The sequence below is a fragment of the Diabrotica undecimpunctata genome, chromosome 6, assembly GCF_040954645.1.
Source record: "Diabrotica undecimpunctata isolate CICGRU chromosome 6, icDiaUnde3, whole genome shotgun sequence".
Taxonomy (NCBI): Eukaryota; Metazoa; Arthropoda; class Insecta; order Coleoptera; family Chrysomelidae; genus Diabrotica; species Diabrotica undecimpunctata.
Window position 1 is genome coordinate 154,284,392 of NC_092808.1, and position 21,845 is coordinate 154,306,236.

The 21,845-nt window shown below is 33.6% G+C and overlaps 1 protein-coding gene across 1 annotated transcript in view; it reads right to left on the reverse strand.

Annotated features, from left to right (window-relative positions):
- Nucleotides 1–20,801, reverse strand: part of Aplip1 (JNK-interacting protein Aplip1) — a 39,864-nt gene extending 19,063 nt beyond the window's left edge. Inside the window, exons 1-7 of the mRNA XM_072533876.1 lie at nt 20,647–20,801; nt 14,900–15,126; nt 14,525–14,672; nt 14,146–14,399; nt 8,970–9,086; nt 6,758–6,921; nt 3,236–3,411 (exon numbers count right to left, since the gene is read on the reverse strand). Coding sequence (XP_072389977.1) covers nt 3,236–3,411; nt 6,758–6,921; nt 8,970–9,086; nt 14,146–14,399; nt 14,525–14,672; nt 14,900–15,126; nt 20,647–20,729 — 1,169 coding nt within the window. The 5' untranslated portion in view covers nt 20,730–20,801. The remainder of the gene's footprint in view (nt 1–3,235; nt 3,412–6,757; nt 6,922–8,969; nt 9,087–14,145; nt 14,400–14,524; nt 14,673–14,899; nt 15,127–20,646) is intronic.
- Between the last annotated feature and the right edge of the window lie 1,044 nt (nt 20,802–21,845).

Consider the following 21,845-nt stretch of genomic DNA (forward strand, 5'->3'; position numbering starts at 1 on the left):
TTCGTAGACATTCAGGGATTCGATGTGGACGGATGGTTTGTTCCCAAAGAACTTACCATTGAAATAGGTTTTAAACGAAGTCATTACATCTTTTTGCCCCAGAAACCATTTAATGCGCTAAGTAATGGGGATAAGAAGACTGCCTCATACGTGGAGAAAAAACTGCTTGGAATTCGATACTCTGATGGGCAAGTAGAATTGTCCAAAATCAATGAAATACTAGAAACCAAGTTGTTGTATGCAGCAGATTACATCTACGTTCGAGGAGAACAAAAAGCAGAATATTTGGATAAGAAACGTCACGTTTTTGGAGTTTTTCCCATTATTATTGATGTTTGCAAGTTTGATGGTACGCCTCGTGCTACTGGAAACGTTGGCCCTACTGCAAACCCATGTCATGCCGCTGGATTATTTTCATGCACCGAAAGAAATGTGGATCGTCTACGTCACTGGTTTGCCAATAACATAATACCATTGTAATTTTTGTATATGTATAAATAAATATATTAGAAATTAAACGCTTTTTTTTATTTAAAACATCTTTATTGATTGAGTCTTATATTACATGAAGATTCAAATTTTCTTCTTACAATTTCAAAAATAATTTTTAAAATTAAGATAAATACAGATGCTAATATTACACAGGACATTGTAAAGACATTATCTATTTCACTTTTCATATACTCGCTGGTTGTGTTGTTGTTGTTGCTGCTGATACCTGTGGTGTTGTTGTTGTTGTTGTTGCTGACAAACATGGTATTGGTTGAATACGTCTTAATGGATATGTAGCTGGTGGCAGTTTTCTACAGGCCCAGATGTCTTGCTGCTGCTGCTGCTGTAGATTCAACTCTTCGGGTTTCCACGTTTTGTTGTCAAAATGCAGGTTATCTAATTGTCTTGTAATATGTTTAAAATCCTCATATGATTTAATGTCGATCTTTAACCGATCAAGTTTTCTTTGAAATTCTATTACTCTATGTATGTACTCGATGGGATTCATACTACTACTAACTATATCCTATGTAGAATGTCACATTTTATGTCTAGCAACATCTTGACTAACACATAACTGCCACGTTCTGCGTCGAATGTCACGTCCTGCGTTGAATGTCACATAACTGTCACGTTCTGCGTCGAATGTCACGTCCTGCGTCGAATGTCACGTTCTGCATCGAATGTCACGTCCTGCGTTGAATGTCACATAGATGTCACGTTCTACGTCGAATGTCGCGTGACATTTCACGTTCTGCGTCGAATGTCATGTCCTGCGTCGAATGTCACGTTCTACGTCGAATGTCACGATCTGCGTTGAATGTCACATAGCTGTCACGTTCTACGTCAAATGTCACGTCCTGCGTCGAATGTCACGTTCTACGTCGAATGTCACGTTCTGCGTTGAATGTTACATAGCTGTCACGTTCTACGTCGAATGTCACGTGACATTTCACGTTCTGCGTCGAATGTCACGTGACATTTCACGTTCTGCGTCGAATGTCACGTCCTGCGTTGAATGTCACATAACTGTCACGTTCTACGTCGAATGTCACGTCCTGCGTCGAATGTCACGTGGCATTTCACGTTCTACGTCAAATGTCACGTCCTGTCTCGAATGACACGTTCTATTAGGCACTGTATGGACAAGAAGAAGAAGAATAATGTTCATACTGATCGTTGACATGGCTTCTGTGTGTGTGTGTCACCTACGCTTTCATTTGACACCTCATGCGTCAAAATCAGGCCAATAGCAACGAAGATACGTTTTAGCGCCCATTTGGCAACGTCGCCATCTTTGTTTTTTGTGTCCCCGTCTCCTCCCCGTTCCAACGAGCCCTCGTACGTCACGATCGGACCAATAGAAACAAAGATATGACGTAATGACCTTTTGGCATGCTCCGATGCGCACGGCACATACTGCGTTCAACCCCATTTTTCATCCCCTTTCCAACGAGCCCTCGTACGTCATCCTACGTTAAGCCGTTTGGAACTTACGACCGGGGGTTGCGATTTTAGGGGATGCGATTTAGGGGTTGCGCTCAGATATACATAGTCTATCTACTATCGAAGATGAACCCAATTATCATCTAAATTGTCTTTTCATACTCCACGCTTCACTCTCTACACACAAATGCACAAAATACAAATCTATGTTTAACATTTCACAGCACCTAAATGTAGGTATACCTTATATCAACTTAGTTTTGTTATCTATCATTATATATTATATTCACATAGGGATTTGTCCCATATACACATTTACGCCACAACACCAATATTCGCTCCGTGCGTGACCATGGTAGGGGTACTTTGAAACGATGCCAGCGTGCGTAGCGGCGAAATATGACAAAATTGGCCCTACCTTTTTACGCATAAATTTTATCAAAAATGTGTGCAAATACATATTGCGTATTTAATTGTGCTAATAATAGCAACAATAGTAAGTGTAGTTTTTATAGGTTTCCAAAGATTACATATAAATTAGAGAAAAGAAAAAGATGGATCCGTGTTATTAATATGAAAAAGTAAATATCACATAACTTCATTTTTATGCAATTGAAATAGGAAAAATTTAAATAATTTACCTTAAATGATATTTTATAAGGCTTCAAGTTCAGAGTTTAAGGTTCAGAGTGCCTGATGACTTTAGCTTTTATATTATAACTTTTACTATTACTGTTTTTAAATATATGCTCTTTCACGTGAAAAACTTGATTTGCCAGTACTAGATTTTTCCCTTTCTTTTCCGTTTGTGGTTGAAAAGATATATTATGATTAATTTTGAGAAACCCAGTTTTTAATACTACATTTATTTTGTACATAAACTAAAAAAATATAATTAAAAAGTTAATTATTAATAATTGTCAATTTCGCATGTATTTAACAATGTCAAACATATGTCATATGTTTAACCTGAAAATTGGTAGGTCCAAAACTGTCAGATGAAGGCGGTAGGTGTCGCGTCAGTCACGCACGGAGCGAATACTACCATGTTACATTCAAAACAATAGTTTTTGGAACCATATTAAGAAATGAATATTAGTGCTTTTTTTTACAAAGCTCTAGAATTTTTTACGATGTTAACGCGAAAATTTGGTGCCTATTCGTGGACAAGTGAATTTTTTCACCTTCAATTTTTGAAGATTTGGTAATGCATGGGGTTTTAGTACAAATTTTTTTAGAAATACAAATAAAGAATGCTTTATTTTAGTGTGCATCAACTAACAGTATAATAACTTACCCAACAGCTTCAGCTACAGGCCTAGTTGAATCTTGGCCTCTAAACACATGACAAGCAAACCTTTGTAACGTCGGATGTTTCGTTATAAAACCTAAATAGCGATGGTCACGGGGATGAAATGCACAAAAAGATACGTTTTTCAAGGAATAAAAGTAGTCTATGCAGGGTTCGTTTTGCTAAAAAACAAAAAAGGGTACAATATATTACGTAAAGATAACAAAACTGTAATAACGGTAACAAAACTTAGGAAATAAATCCACGAGATGTCGAATATGAAATATTTCAAAATATGTATTACAATTCGCTGAATGTAGTTGGCAAATATGAATTTCTGATTTCAGTTTCTTGCATTTGCAAGTTTACTTTTTTTCTCCCGTTCTCCTAACATCCTTTTCTAAAATGTCAACTAGCAAGTTGTGATAAATACACTTTCCTCTATCAACAGCCGCTCTAAATGCATCTTCCACCTTTGTAGGCGTCCATTTTATTATCTGACGTAAGGAAGGTAGCTTCCTATTGGCGATGTCAAACGAAAGAGGCGGCACGGTGCGGTAAAAATTTGAACTAGTGCACGTAGGATAACAAAACATTTTGTATTTATTTATACACACATGACATAGTTATAAACATTTTAAATATTATTAAATAAAGCACAATAAGGTAACAAAATGTTAAAAAGTATTGTTCTGCACCGCAAATGCAGAAATTATCGATCGGAAAGAATAAGTATGCACTTTTTTCCTCGTGACAAAAATCTACAAGATCGTACATGACATTCCTTCGTTTTTTTTTCATAAGTACATTCTTTTATTTTATTTTGAAGTGTCACAATTTTAGTTTCTTAATTTGTTGTAATTAATGTAACTAGTCTTAAATGTATTAATATTTGTTTTACCAATGTTCATATTAAAGTTAAGTTCTCCTATTGTACAGAAGTGATCAGTAGTAAAATGTAAATATAATATTGTATAATTTAGTTACTATTAGGACATTTACAATATGTAAATATATTAAATGTCATAATAGTAACTAAAGACAAACTGCTAAGTAAGACTTTAGATTAGAAAAAGTTAGTTAGTTTAGGTTAGAAATAAATTACTTATTATTCGATGAGTAAACAAATCGTAATATTGCTTGTTTTTTATGCTAATCAAACATAAAAAAATTGTACCATTTTGGAATAATAGTGATATAAAAACAACCAAGTGTTTTATTTATCTATATATATTTAGGAAATAATATATCATATTATATTTGCCACACAACAAAACGTGGCCAGCCTTTAACAAGGCCTCGCCTTCTTTTAAAGGTCTTTTTGTGTCTCCTATATATTTCAAAGTATCGAGCAGACTAACTTCAATTTCTTTATTTGCCATTGCATTAACAAAAAATAATAAATACAGATAATTTTTACACACAACAATGATTCACCTACAAAGATTATGGAAGCTCTGTTTTGTTTTCCTACGTGCGTGATCAGCTGATCATCTGTCAAAGCGCCCCCTATAGTTCGTTGACATCGCCAATACCCAATCTATCGACTTCCCACGATTTTTTCCCGAATAAAGACAAGAGACAAGATTTTGACAGGAGCTATGAGTCATATTGACGCAATATACAAATTTACGTTTGAACTTTTGAACTTGAAGTTGTACTAATTATCGTAATAATTACCGCAGCTCAATTTCATTCTTAGATTGTTCTTCAGTTAAGGTTATTTGACTGCAAATTTGTTAATAGTGCAGTAAATGTTATTTCCTTTTTACTGAGTTTTATCGTAGTTTATAGTTGTGTGGCTGGGTACAAGAAGTGCCTAAGTCAAAATTTGATGTTTTTCAATAAGGCCAAATTTGTCTCCTTTAAAATTGTGTTGTTGTACAAATAGTTTATTTAGTATATTTTTGAGACCTATCATGTGATTTTGTTCAGATAATAAATTAGTTTATAAGTTGTAGTTAAAAATTTAACAAAAATTTTTTTTTGTATTTTTGAGTGACATTTTTGAGAGTTTCCCGTGTTTCTTGCATCCCGGTGCTTATTACGCTGACAACCACTTGGATTTTTTTTCTCTTCCTGGTTTACTCTTCTTTTGTCAATGCATTTCTTCTTTTGCCTTTTTTTTTGCGAGTATTGGAAGGATTCTCAACTAACTCATCACCAGAAGACGACTCATGGGATGATTCATAAACATCTGATCTATCAGACAAATACAAATTATTGTGCACGTCAGCGTCCTCATAATTTTCGTCTGTTTTAGTATCTAATGATGGTCAATGTAATCCAGTTAAGGTAGATGAATGTTAAGTAGATGATATCAACTTACCATAATCAGATTTCCTTATATACATTTGCTCTAAAGTTTTCCCCGTTAATACATTTTATACACTTCTTGTCTATTCAAATTTTTTAAACCGAACTTAATTTAGTCACAAAAATAACTTCAAATCAATGGCAAAAACTAAAATCACATGGACCACTTTATTATCTTCAAATTTAACATAGAGACTACACAAATCTCAAATATAAAATAACCCTTAAAGCCGCTTTTACACGATGACAATTGTCAGAAGACAACTTACTGGCATGCAATTATTGTCTTCGTCTAAACACTTCAGGCCAATTACCTTGCCAACTGCCCTCACAATTGTCCCAAAATTCAGTTGTCTCCGGGAGTAGACTTAGGACAATGAGCTGCACCCAGTGAGCCCCCCACCACTCGAAATCTCAATTGTCGCGACAATTGGCGCCGTGTGAACGGTGTAGGCCAGTGGTGCTGTCTTGTTTTTTGCCAGTTCCCTCACCGGACACAACAGATGACGAGCAGTCGGCCATGTTTTAGCTGTCTACTGCCATGACAATAGTTGGCCCCGTATAAACATCTTCTCGTTCAACTGGACTGGCCTCCGACAATCCGCAACCACGTGATGACAATTGTCCAATGGCAATTGTCTTGCCAATTGTCATCGTGTAAACGCGGCTTAAGCAAACGTTGCGATGTTGCCGGTGCAAAAATCATACATTTAAACAAGAAGTGACTGTTACGACATAGGCAGTTCTGACATTAAACATTTAAATCTCAATAATGCCAAGTCGACTTATGCATTTCTTTTACAAATTTTCAGTTTAACCAGAAAACCTATGTCTACATAGGTATTTCTAGTACTAATTTTAAACGAGACTTTGAGAGATAGGTATTTCTTGATTTTATGAAAATGTGATTTTCAGGGTTAGATAGGCTTAGGCATGTCTTGCACTGAAACCGTTGTGGTTTTTAAAGACACTTAGACCAAAAATGTCAAAAGTGCAAAAAGTGACTTAGGCACGTCTTGTACCAAGTCACAGTTATTAGTAAGATTAAATTTTCTCTGAACACTGTCTGTGACACTCATACAACTGTTTTCTGTCTGAGACTAGAATGGATACACCCCCCTTCTACGACCCTGTCAAATAAACACCTTTAAATCTTACACACTCTAATTTAGCATCTAATGAAAATTAATGAAGTTATGTAAAGTAACCTACATTTCTTTTCCTCCTATCTACCATTCGAAGACCTTGATCGGAAACTTCTAAAGTGCAAGGGTGTAATTCCGGGTCATTTCCTGAATTTCCAATAACTCTCCTAACGGCCTGACACACTACCGATGTGCCCTTATGGGCTAACGTTTCCACTGACCCAATATAACCTGCGGAAATAAACAACTCGTTAATAAATTGTACATGAAGATTTTTTATGGGGGTTAAAAAGTGATTTATAGTTATTAAAGTAAAAGAACCTTGAAAGGAAAAGACAACTTTTTTTTAACAAAAGAAAAAGCAAAGAGACAAAAATATTAATGAAATATAAAAAAAAAATCAGAAAATTGTAGATCACATGTTTAGGGAGCTTATAAGTGAGTATATTCGCTTTCCTGCCGAATGATGTAGGTTTGATTTCCAAAAGCTTTTACTAAAAGATTTATATTTTTGCACCTTGTGTAGCCCTGAGGACAGAAGCTTTATTAAAATTTATATAATTAATAAGACAAAATGTTTTTATAAATGATGCTTAAATTAATAATGTCATATTTCTTATTAATACAATTTGATTTTTTTATTAATGCAATTTTGTTATTAATATCTAATGTTATTTATTTCACACTGTGTAGCACGTGTGTAAATGTTATGTCGGTCAGACTTCACGTAACCTATCTCTTAGAATAACTTCTCATAAAAGTGATATCAAGAGAAATATCCAATCGTGTGTCTTGGCAGAGCATGCGATCAATGAGGATCATGTTTTCAAGAACTTGGCCCAAACTCTACAATCTCCGCCGAAAATGCTTCATCCTTCGTCAAAAATTCTTTTCACTTTATCGAAATTCTTAAACAATAACTTTTCTCACACGAACTGTCTGCTATTCCCAGTAGAAGCAGTTCATTGATTAGTGATCAGAGTAGTACTTCCTGGGGGCTTGAAGAAGACATCTTTAGGGCTTTCAAAAAAGTCTTCTATGACTAAAAATAGACAAGGATGCATTCTGTCTCCAGTGCTATTTTGTTATGTACTCGGAGCGTATCTTCGAGCAATTACTGGGACAACTACAGGAAGGTGTTTAAGATTACGAAGTGCGTCTAAACAACATTAGATATGCTGATGTAGTAGTTTTTGCAGATAGCCTAGATGGTTTACAAGCAATAATGTCTCGCATATCAGATATAAGTCGAGAATATGGGCCGGATCTCAATACGAACAAAACAAAGTACATGGTAGTTCGTAAGCGCGAAACATTAAATACACATCTTTTGGTAAAACAAGAGCCAATTGACAGGGTAAACAGCTATACATACCTTGGTACTAACATAAACAGTCAATGGAACCACTCTAATGAAATAAAACAACGCATAGAGAAAGCAAGATCATCGTTCTTAAAGATGAAGTCTCTTTTCAGAAGTCACGATTTACCACTTAGTACCAAGACCTCTATCATCAGATGCTATGTATTTTCTACATTATTATACAAAGTAGAGGCATGGGCGCTCTCTGAAGCTTCTTTAGGAAAGCTCGAGGCCTTCGAGTTGTGGTGTTACAGGCGCATCTTACGAATTTCATGGGTGGATCGTGCGACTAATATTGAAGTCCTACGTAGAATGGACAAGGAATGCGAGATCACTAACACAATCAAAGAGCGCAAATTCCTATCTTGGCCATGTTATGAGAAATGAATACAGATATGGCTTATTGCAAGTCATTCTTCAGGGCAAGGTATTTGGAAAGAGAGGACCATGAAGAAAAAGAATATCTTGGCTTCAAAACTTAAGGAAGTAGTTCAATACGTCTACAACCGGAGTATTTCGAATAGCTGCAAGTAATGTTAGGGTAGCTATGCTGCTCACCAACATCCGGTACGGATAAGCACCGTAAGAAGAAGAAAATGACTACAAATCTTAATAATCTTAGTAATATCAAACCGATGTTTGGCAGATATAGATTTTTAGATTTTTTAGGGTATTTATAATAGAACACTTTATCTAGAAAAAATAGAACGTTTCAAACATCGGTATACAGCTAAACCTGTGAAACTGTTAACCTTTGTGGCATTCCACTGAGTACAATAAACCCCCACCATAATCAAGAAACTACAAAGGGATTTTTTGGTATTAGAACACTTTAAATTTTATAAAACAAGAATCAATCGTTGGCCTTCTTCCTGTTCAAAAATTCTATTTTTCTATAAACGATATATGTACTTACCTAATAGATAACGTTCTCGTCGTCCATGTTCACAGGATGTATCCCAGTCACTATAATCACAGTCAACAGCATAAGCTGAAGGAAAAATACCCATTCGACCTGTCCTTAAGTTTACTCCTATAAAAGAAACCTTTGTTAGTGATTCGTTAAATATCTAGTACCTATATTACTACCAGCTGTAGACCTTCTAATGCCTTTAAATAATAATCATATAGCTGTTTGATCTTTTATGTACTTGGGGAAATATGCCTATGATGGCATCCTGCCGTTGATGGCATACCACGTGTAATTTGTAAATCGTTTCCTGTCGAACGATATCGGCTGTATAGGCTCATAGGCATGCGCATAGACAGTGTCTATTTGCAACGGTAAAGTTACAAACACTTATTAGTGCTACTCATGTGGTTGATATGGAAACAAGATTAGTTTTCGAACTTGCTGAGAGAAATAACATCAAACACAAATTCAACAAAACGACTCGTCTTGCTGGATGGAATTGGGTGAGGTTTTTTTTTAAAAAGATATAGTACCATTTCACTCAGAACACCAGAAAATACATTTGTCGCGCGAGCACAAGAATTTAATAAGAACAATATTAAAGCATATTTTATCTCTTTAGCAAAAGTTTTAGATAAATACAATTTTCAATACGAAAATATATTCAACGTTGATGAATAGGTCTTAGTACTGTTCAAACAAGGCCTCAAAAAGTGTTTGCAACCAAGGGACGGAAACAAGTTGGAGCACTGAGCAGTGCGGAACGAGGTCAGCATTTAACAGTCGTATATTCAATGAATGCAATTGGTACTTTTGTACCACCTGCATTTATTTTTCCCAGAAAAAGGTTCAACAATGAATAAATGGACGCTGCCCCACCGGGAAGTGTTGCTTTTTGCCAGGAGAAAGGGTGGATGTCTTCAGGCATTTTCCTTCAATGGCTTAAACATTTTATTCACTATACCAAAGCTTCGAATGGGAACAAAATATTATTATTGTTAGATGGCCACAGTAGTCATAAGGGACTGGAAGTCTTACAAGTTGCAAAAGAGAATGGTATTGTACTTTTCTGCTTTCACCACACTGTTCCCACCGGGTGCAGCCACTCGACGTGGGCTTTTTTAGTCCTCTACAAACCTATTATAACCAAGAGATTCAAAATTGGTTAAAATAAAATCCTGGAAGACTCGTTACGCATTTTCAAGTTATTTAAAACAGCTTACCTTAAAAATGCTACTCCTGCTAATGCCATAAATGGGATAAATAAGAGTATCCTCAACAGGATACTCTTCACATAACAATCCCAGATTTATCACCCATTCCAAGTGTTTCACAGTCAAAGACAAAAAAAAAACAAACGAAGCGTGGAAAAACAGGGGTAATAAATTCAACCCCTGAAATTTAAGAATTGAAAGATAAGGTTGTTGAAAAAGAAAATGTAGAACGAAGAAAACTGGCAAACAAAGTTAAACGACAAATAAAACAGAAGATAGAACCTAAAGGAAAAGCTACGCATAACAGTGGATTAGAACGGAAATCTGTGGATGACACTTTTCCTGAAAAACGAACATTATCCCGAATGGCAAAAGAAGGGATAGAGAGAAATGATGAGAAGGAACAGGAATCTGCTAGCGATAACGAAAATTTTGAAGATGATGATTCCGACGTCGCTTGCTTGTATTGTAATGGCCTGTATTCCCTCTCAAAGTCGAAAGAATGCTGGATTAAATGTCAGGAGTGCCAATCCTGGTGTCACTCTGAATGCGCTGTTGTTCTATGTGCCATCATAGGAATGTTCCTATGATGGCACACTTGACATTTCTGATATTTCAATTTTTTAATATAAAAATCCACATTTTCTTTGACCATATGTCCAGCTTAATTGGTACATTTAACTGAACTAGAAAAAAAATTGTAACAAATATGATCATGCATTTTAATAAAAAAAAACGAGAGGTGAAGTTAGGTATGTCATCATAGGCATACTTCCCGTACTAAAATTAACCTAACATATTGAAGAATACTATTTTGACTTCAGAGATGGTAATTATATAGCGATAAATGATTATTTGGCAGGTATTAATTGGGACAACTTATTTTATGAATTAGATATTGAGTCTGCTGTACAAAAGTTTTATAAAACTCTAGATGCCTTTTTTAAATCAGTTTATTCCAAGAAAACTCATTAAAAGCTCTAACTTTCCAAAATGGTTTTCGACCTATTTAAAAAAATTAATTATTGCAAAGAAAACTACTCACAAAAAATATTTACAAACAAAGTCTGAAGAAGATTACTTGATATTTTCTAACTTAAGATCTAAATGTAAAATAAAGACTCACAAATGTCGCTCTAATTATATAAAAACTGTTGGTAACAACCTGAAAAATAATCCAGCACATTTCTGGAGATACATTAATGATAAAAAAAAATCAAACAATGTTCCAAATCATATGTACCTTGATAACCAAATGGCAGATATTGCTCAAAACATAGCTAACTTGTTTGCTGAACATTTTGCTAGTGTATATAATTCATCCACATGCTGATTGCCCAAAACAGTCAGATGGTATAATGTCAACTCAGAAACTCTTTTTCGATTGGACCAGATAATATTCCAAATTATTTTTTGAAATGGATTTTTGACATGGGTTTACAGCTGGAAAATCCACTATTACTAACTTCAGTTTTTTTTTGCAGATCCTTTTAATTTAAGTTTAAATCAATTTAAACCCATGATTTATAGCAAACTCTAGAATTATTTCCAAGTATTGTATTTTAGAGCGTAGTTATAAGATAAATTAGATTAAAAAATATAATATTGGGGTGATCCCGTCTATTTAATAAAATAAAAAAATATATACAGGGTGTTTCAAAAAAAGGTAACCCCGTCTCTAGGGTAGGTAAAAAACTGAAAAATAATTGGGGTTTGCTTAGTAAAAAATTTTTGTAACGCCATCCGTTTTCAAGGTACAGGGCGGTGAAGAAAATAAAATTTTACGCATTTTTTACGATTTTGCCGAAACTACTACCAACATTGTAATGAAATTTTATACAAATATTTTTTGGAAGCTGATACATCCCATGCATTTGTTTTTATATCTGATTCTCATAGAGGGCGCTAGTTACACGGATCGTACTAAGTATTAGTCAATATAACTTTTTTAAGAGTATAATTATTAATCAAAATTTCAAGTAAACTTAAACATCATTCAATTTTCCCCAAAAAGGGTACTCTTGGTAAAACTCGATACTGTGTACCGTTTTCGGAATATTTTGATTTGAAAATTATGAAGTAATAATTGATGCTGGTAGTAATGATAAAGTTCTAATAGGTATACCTCTATTTTCTCCAAGTGTGCCATGGAAATCTGACATTTATTGATTGTTATAACGATAAATCAACAATAATTAGAGTTTTGAAACCTTGTTATTTGTAAAATCAAATCAAAATGTACTCAAATGTTGAATACACTGACATGTTATTAACCTTAGGCGAATGTTTAGGATGTTCTAGTGCAGCTGTGACACGTTATGCAGAAAAGTTTACTAGAAGAAACTTACCAAGTAAAAACATTTAGAGCCGTTGAACGACGTTGTTGAGAAACTGGGAATGTGAGACCAAATAAAATAAATTCTGGTAGACCAAGAACAACAAGAACAATTATTAATAAAGAAAATAATATTTTAAATTTACTTGATCAAGATCCAACAGTTAGCGTAAGGAATATAGCAAGACAAACAAATACTTCTTCTTCAAGTACTTGGCAGATACTGAAAGAACAGCAATTACATCCTTATCATTACAGACAAGTCCAAGAGCTCTTGCCAGATGATCTACCGATTTATAGTGGATTTTTGTGAAATATTGCAACAAAGGTCAGCCCACAATCCAAATTTTTTAAAATACATTCTTTTTACGGACGAGGCCACTTTTACGCGACAAGGTATGTTTAACTCCCATAATGCACACTACTGGTGTGATGGGACACTTTGATAGAAGGTGTCGTAATTGGTTGAGTAATCATTTTCCGAATCGATGGATTGGTAGAGGTGCAGAAGCTCCGATTAATTGGCCTCTTCGGTCATGCGATTTTAACCCTTTGGACTACGCAGTTTGGTCGTATATTAAGGAAAAAGTCTATGCTACAGAGGTAAATTCACGCCAAGAATTGGAAGAAAGAATTCATCGTCAATTTAATGACATCATAGCTGATCCCCTACCGTTTAGAAGGTTAATGGAATCTTTAGAAAAAAGAATAGACTTGTGTATTCGCGAAAACGGAGGGCATTTTGAACACTTACTGTAATTGAATTTTATGTTATGTTCTTAGTCATTAATTTAATTTTCTTCTTGTGAGTTTTGTTTAATTACTAACTATTTTATACCAGCATCAATTATTACTTCATAATTTTCAAATCAAAATATTCCGAAAACGGTACACAGTATCGAGTTTTACCAAGAGTACCTTTTTCGTGTAAAATTGAATGATGTTTAAGTTTACTTTAAATTTTGATTAATAATTATACTCTTAAAAAAGTTATATTGACTAATACTTAGTACGATCTGTGTAACTAACGCCCTCTATGAGAATCAGATATAAAAATAAATTCATGGGATGTATCAGCTTCCAAAACATATTCGTATAAAATTTCATTACAATGTTGCCAGTAGTTTTGGCAAAATCGTAAAAAATGCGTAAAATTTTTTTTTCTTCAACGCCCTGTACCTTGAAAACGGATGGCGTTACAAAAATTTTTTACTAAGCAAACCCCAATTATTTTTCAGTTTTTTACCTGCTCTAGAGACGGGGTTACCTTTTTTTGAAACACCCTGTATATTAAGAAATACATAAAAAGTAAAACAATACATAATAAAATTGTTAATATTACAATTCTATATTGGATCTTTTTGGGTTTTTGGGTGGACAACACGTGTGTCAACGAGTTAACAAGGTGTTCATATTGTAACCAGGTATTATTGTTACAATAAAAACGTTTATAACGTGTTATTTGTAATATTCCACCTAAGTAGATCTTTTCACATAGACAATAAATACTTACTTTATCGAGTTCGATCATAACAAGTTCCAGCAACAAGTTAGGTATTATTTTTAAAAAATGGCTCTAAATGAACAACAAAATAACCGAGAAAAAATATAGTAACAGTTAATAAATTACCTTCACACCAAAGATCGTCAGCTTCCTTTTGTACGTAGATTGGATCGCCGATTTCAATTTCTATTTCATCTTCGTGTCTTGGAATAAACTTATGAAGTGCTCTATGTGTGGCTTCTAGCATGTCTACGTCGTTATAAACAACGCCTCCAATGACAGAAGGGGAAATACCCAAAATTGGAGACATCGATTTAGGTCCGTCCGTCCCTGTCGGTGAATGTGCTGTACTGTGACCGCTGTCGGCGTCAGTTAAAAGTCTGAAAACAGTAATTTTCTATTTTAGCAACACACGTAAAGGACATTTTATTAAAGATTACCTGTTGCATAAATAAAGATAGTAAAGAAAATATATATTATTGATGAATTTTATTGAATGTCTTACCTATCAGATTCTGGCGAGTCGTCCCATAGATAGCCGCATTTTAATACTAGGATTGAGCTTGGTCCACTGTTGCTACTTCCTAGTTCGTCAGCCAGAGACATTTCTCTGGATAACTGTAATTGAGCGTTGTACATTGTAACTACAGCAGCTGGAACAAAATACCAAAATTAAAATGCTGGGTATCGATTTAATCATGATATTGATTAATCACCAAGAAAACGTATGTTTCAGCATTATTTCTCCACTAAAAAACAATATTATTGATCAAAAATGGATTTTTGATCAATATGGGTACTGGAATTTCGGTTATTGTGGACCGTAGGTGATAAATTTTTAAATATCGATAATAAATCATTTGATGTTTGTAAAACTTACATTTTTTATTTTTAGGAATCTCAGGAAGTTTTCTGCGTCTCCTTTCGCCAGACCAAGGTATCGACGTAGATGCGCCGACTGTGATTGCACTGTCTTTTTTACTACCGAACGATAGAGGTTCGCTGGTGTTGCTGTCCAAACCATCTCCGTTGATATCACAGTAATTGTCTAGGTCACTCTTGGAAGACGTAGGCGAGTCTTCGTCGACAGCGACATCATGAACGAGGCTAGAAGAAAGGACATACACATATATAATAAGTTAAAATTTCAGATCCCGAAATATAGAAAGAACTACGACAATCCTCAACCTTTAACGACCACAAACTGACAACCACATTTTTCTCAAAAAATATACGTAAGTACACTTGTAATTCAAGAGGTTAACGATATCTTCTAGAATCGATCATCATATAACATTAGCGTCCATTTCTAATAAAATACAGATGAATAATTCCCCACTTATCCCTGAACAAACCACAAAATATGCTTCGCTCCCATACTTCCCACAAATCACGAACAACCTTACTAAAATCCACAAGGAAACTAAGTTCCTGTAGTTGGCTGTATACCATATATTAAAAATTTTCAATAAAATCCTTTATAAAAAGGTATATAAAAATCCAGTCGGGCTATGTTAAATAGACAAAACGTTTTCGGAATAAATATTCCATCATCAGTGTCAGGTTAATACATGAATGTAGCCACTAAATATGGGGGTAAAAACCCTTTAAAAATTTACATTATTTATTATATAAAATTAAGATGGTAAAGTTACCGTTGGATTGGTAACATGGCGACATATGACTCTACATTAAGTTGCAAGTCCTGAGACGGTATGTCTGCGAGGACTTTATTTTTTTACTTTTTGAGTTGCTTTCATAAAGTCCTCGCAGACATACCGTCTCAGGACTTGCAACTTAATGTAGAGTCATATGTCGCCATGTTACCAATCCAACGGTAACTTTACCATCTTAATTTTATATAAGAAATAATGTAAACTAAATTTCAATTAGTAATTTTTAAAGGGTTTTTACCCCCATATTTAGTGGCTACATTCATGTATTAACCTGACACTGATGATGGAATATTTATTCCGAAAACGTTTTGTCTATTTAACATAGCCCGACTGGGTTTTTATATACCTTTTTATAAAGGATTTTATTGAAAACCTTACTAAACTGTTCAAAAACTTACCTGTTAAAATAGCCTTATAAAACACCAGAACCGTAGAAAAGTTATTTTCGAAGACACAAACTCCATTGGCTCCTTTAGAACAAAGTAATGTCGTCTATCATATACCCTGTGCAAAATGCAACTCCTGTTACATTGGTCAGACCAGCCGCTATCTTCAAGGTCGACTAACGTCCCACAAAAGCTACATTAGGATTTCTAAACCATCTTATGTCCTTGCACAACATTCCATTTTAACGAAACATAGTATCGATTTCATGAATACGAAACTGCTATGCAAACAACAAAATTATCATAAGCAATCCCTCCTTGAAAAGTGCCAAATTCTAAAACATGCAACTTTCCTAAATAAAAGAACCGACATCGATACCAGATCGAACCAGATATATAACTCTCTCATCATACAGAACAAATAAAAAACCTCATACAGGACAAATAAGAACTTCATATCCCTATTCTTCTTCTAAATTCTAAATTGGTCCATTCTCCATTAAATATAATATTATAAAAAAAATATTTTTTAAATCCTTTCCAAAAAAACTTCAGTCTTTTTTCTTTTACCAATTCCCTCGATAATCGTACCTCACTGCATTCCAAATAAACACATGTACGAAAGCAAGCCGCATGTGGAACTATGACATTCAACAACGGATTGCAAACAACTGAAAATATACTAGTGTGGTTTCGATCGAGGCAAAACAAGTATTTAGAAATCAGAGGGTAGAATTTCCTAGGAACAGGTAAAATGATTACAACGAGAAATTTAAAGACTTTTAAAGGATATTTCTGTTGACCAATAAAAAGGAAGAAATGTTCATTGAGAGAAGGGGGCTGCATCAGAGGAGAAATTTTGGAAATGGAAAAAAAACACCAGTGTGTTAGAGATAGCAGATAGGAGCAGTTGGTGACTTGGAAAAAAAAATAAAAAGTACCGGTCTACGGTAAACAAAAGCTTTTTTGGCATCCGTAAAAGTTAAAAAGTAGAAAGTGAATTTTTTTTAAAAAGTAAAAGATTAAATTCAGGGATCAGTGACAACAGTTTGTAAGTACTCAATTAATTGTATCCTGACATCGTATGTAGAAATTGTTCCAAGGTGTTCACCTATATTTCTAAGAATATTTCCTTCTCTCAATGTTTATCAACGTCTACAAAGACTATAGTGAAATTTGACATAAACAATTTTGTAATGTGTTTTAAAAGTATTTTTTAGAACCAGTAATAATTCATTTTGTATCTATACTGGGTAAATTGCTATCTTTAAATAACTTGCGGTATTTTTTTATATTGTACATTAAATTAAATACTCGTTTCGGAGAGTATTTGTTTAAACAATGTATTCTATCATTAAAAATTTGCATTTATTTATTTGGTATAAACACAATATTTTTTATTATACGGTTATAATTTATTTTTGAATTTTATTTATCCATGAGCTTCCTTTGAGTAATGGTTTTGCATTTCTGTTGTTTGAACGACGTAAAACCTTAAGATTGCTTATTAATTTGAGCTAGCCCAAGAAGAGTTTTGATTTATTAAGAAAATTAAAAATAAATATAATTATAATTTTGCATTATTACATTAAGAAATAAGTAGAATCAAAACAATATACATACACACATATATATATATATATATATATATATATATATATATATATATATATATATATATATATATATATATATATATATATATATATATATATATATGTACACAAGAAATACTGGATATTAGTGACTGTCGGTATAAACAAACAACTAGTTTATTAGGGCTGCAGACAGAATGTTTGTCGGGATGTTAAAGAAACACTCTTTTGACTTTTTGTCTAGCTTTCGAAATTGTTTTATTTCATTTTCAAGGCGCTGTAATATAGATAAAAAGAATATGTAAATATTTACAAAATATCACAATTCGTCAGTGCAACTTACTAGTCGTTGAGATTATTTATAATAAGCTTTGACCCTCAACATTAATAACTCAAACAATACAAATAACCACACATAAAAAAATAAACACAAATAAAATAATGTACAAAATACATTCTACAATTTTGGTAAGGATAGTAAAACTTTGTTAATTCTATGACATCTTTTGATGGTGTATTTTAACATGATACATAGAGAACAGAAAGAACAAACAATAAGATTAAAATGTAATTAGGTGTGCTTAATATTGTATTTCATGTATGTCAGACTTTTAATTTATGCAAGACGTACTAGATTTCATGAAACACGTTTTGAATGGTTTTTTTCTTTTGCCAAGATACAGGAATCTTCGAAATTAAACTCATATTTTAAAGTTAATGTATGTTCTGTAAGTGTACATGCATTTATTTTATTGGTTTTTATGTCACTACGATGTGAAATCGCCCTACTGTGGAAATTACGAGATGATTCTCCGATGTATACGTTGTTACAATTGGTACACGGCCTAGAATAAAAAATATTCGAAGACTCCTATATTGTGAAGAGATCCTTTGTTTTTTGTGTATATCAAAATATCCCCCAGCAAAATGTCCCCCATACTATGCAACCTTTTTTTGGATGAACTTATAACGACTTGTAAAAAAAAGATACCGTTTCACATACCTTTTATTAAGCGATATGTAGATGATTTGATTTTATCGGTTCCTGAAAATAAAGTAACTGATGTTTTAAACACCTTTAACGCCCAATGTGAACACCTAAAGTTTACGGTTGAGAGAGAAGCTGATAGTACGATTCATTTGACTATTTTTATTCTAAAAATATTTGGCTCTCAACTCAACAAGGAGATAAAGAACATTCCAACAATTATAGAGGTATAAATCTACTGAACACCGCACTTTACCACAAAAGTCCTAACCAACAAAATCAATAAACTAACAAGATCAGATGAACAACAAGGATTCAGATCAGGAAGATCCTACGTAGACGCTATATTTGTACTAAGACAAGTCACAGAAAAGGCCATCGAGTACAATAAACCCGCATATCTACATTTTATATACCTAACAAAGGCTCTTATACAGTAGGTGTAAGACGTCTTACACCTACTATATAAAAGAAACATACCAATCAATATTACAAAAACTACGAAAACATCTACTTCCATAATCGAATACAGGCAAAGATAAATGGAAAACTGACACAGTGTATACCAGTACAAAGCGGAGTCAGACAAGATGACTCGTTAAGCCCACAGAATTATGTTATGCAGACGATGCCGCATTAATCTCCGAGACAGAAGACAAGCTTCAAAGATTAACTTTAATTATCGTAGATATAACTAGTTACGGAGATGTTGAAGAAGAAATACGACAACAAAGCTTAAAATCAGGTCAAGCGGCGGGATCTCTTAATGACAAAATCTGGAAGAACAAACACCTAAGACAAGACACAAAAACAAGAATCTATAAAGCAGCAATTAGACTTATATTAACATACACGGCAGAGACAAGACTTGACACATCTAAAACGAGACGACTACTAGAAACAACAGAGATGAAAATACTCCGACAAATATCAGGGAAAAGGCTGTTGGATAGGAAGAGAAGTGAAAACATAAGAAGAGTATGTAATATAGAAGACATAAATGGATGGAGTGACGAGACAAGTCACCAAATGGACGAAGAAAAAAAGGACGACGAGACCAAGAAAAAAATGGTGCGATAATTTAAACAATTTAGGAGGCTAAACACGCTTTGGGAAGAAGCAGGCTTTAAAGCCAACATATAAGAAGTAAGAAGAAGGTAAAGTAAACACAGCTAGATGCGGAATCTCTGCAAGTGCGGGGTTACTATTCATCAAATTTTAGATACCCGGAGGAGGACTTATTACAAACTGATCAGGTAAAAATTATAGCTCCGAAACTAATAATAAGCTTTCTTAGCAGTCTCATATTTTTTAACTAAAAACTCTATGCAGTTTAAACATAAAACTAGTCTCAGATGGTTGTGTGAAAAAGTTTATGATTTCAAACAAGCTCTTTAAAATGTGCACTACAGTCATCTATTTTTTTAAATATCAGCGACTAATTGTATTTTGTTGCAAAATCAATTTCGTTCAATAAATTTTATAATAATGGTCGTTTTTTCATTCTATCCAAAACAATAAAATATTTTCGAATGAGCAATAAGGAAACTATTGGCTGCAACGTCTTGGAAAACACAGACAGGTGATGCAGAAATCGATCACAGATCCAGACACAAGACATCTAAAAATAATGCCTTATATAGAAAAAAAAAACAAATGTATTCTTACTGATATTAATTCTAATAAAGAATTGTAATCAAATTTCCTGTAATTGTTTATTGTGATTAGAAGAAAATAATTGATACTATATGTTATAAAAAACATTCAGTAATTTCTGGAAAATATATGGGAGAACTAGGCAAAAAACAATGTTATTAGTGATTTAAACATAAGTAAATAATAAAACATGTGAATGTATTGTATAATTAAGCTATCCGCAGCATCACACACTACGCAAGTATGCAGACTGTACACATAGAGTCAAAAATCTTAGATAGCCATAGAACAAACAATAAAATAAGATCTGAAGATTTCGTACTTACGAATAAAAGGGTGCAGTTGTTTTTGTGTGCGATGGTAATTTCTCAAAACTATGCCTAAATTCCTCGAACTCCGTATCAGCCATGTTTATTTTCACCCCTGACTATTGATCTACAGTGGGCATCGAGTCGGCGCAAGGGGCGGCCTTTTACGTCCGCCTCGGGGGTGGCAAATTCAATTTAATTGTGTTTTCGAATAAAATGTCGATTAATGCGACATGGATATAAATCCATTAAAAGGATTATTAGATAAATACATTGGCTGTTGACGCCACTAAGGTATAAAATCTGGCTCCATAGTTTTTCCGCGGAAAAATAGTTTTTCACTCGGTTTTCAGCCTGGATTGAACGTAAGGAAACGAATTTCCCCAAAAGTTTATATATAGATGCGGATTTTAAAAAATTGGCGCATCTAAAACAGATCAATGTAGAGATAATAGATACTGTTCTCAATGCCACTATTTATCTTTAAAATGGTTTTAACCCTTTTTTTTTTCTAAAAGGGAACTTAATGTTAGGAAATCGATGGACGTTTTTTAAACTTTGCTCATGACACGAATATACTGATTTAAGGACCGTATATTTATATATATATATATATATATATATATATATATATATATATATATATATATATATATATATATATATATATATATAAACTTTCTGGAAACGATTATTTGCAAATTTGCAAAAGGTGCATATATAGTTCTCTATAAACAGATTAATAATAAATCAATAACAAAATCAAATTAAATTTAAACCTGAAATTAACGGAGACAGACCACTGATAATATTTTTGTACTGAGAAAAATATTAGAAAGGAAAATGAAGAAGATATAGCTGAAACAAACAGACGACATCGAAGATATAAACGCGAGCTGGGAGAAAATTACAAACATCATTGAAGAAGCAGCAACAGAAGCTCTCTTAAAACGCAAAGTTATACTGAACAAAAGAAACAACAACAATACACCATGGTTTACAAAAGAAATAAAAGAAAAATGTAAAGAGAAACGAGAGGCCTACACGAAGCACAAAACATCAAATACTTCAGAATCCCGAGACCCCTATAGAAGAATACGAAATGAAACAAAGCAGTTGGTAAGAAGAACAAAAATTAACACTGTAAACAGTTTACAAAAAGGATGGAAAGCGACCTCTATGGTACACAAAAACAAATATGGAGATTCATAAGAAAC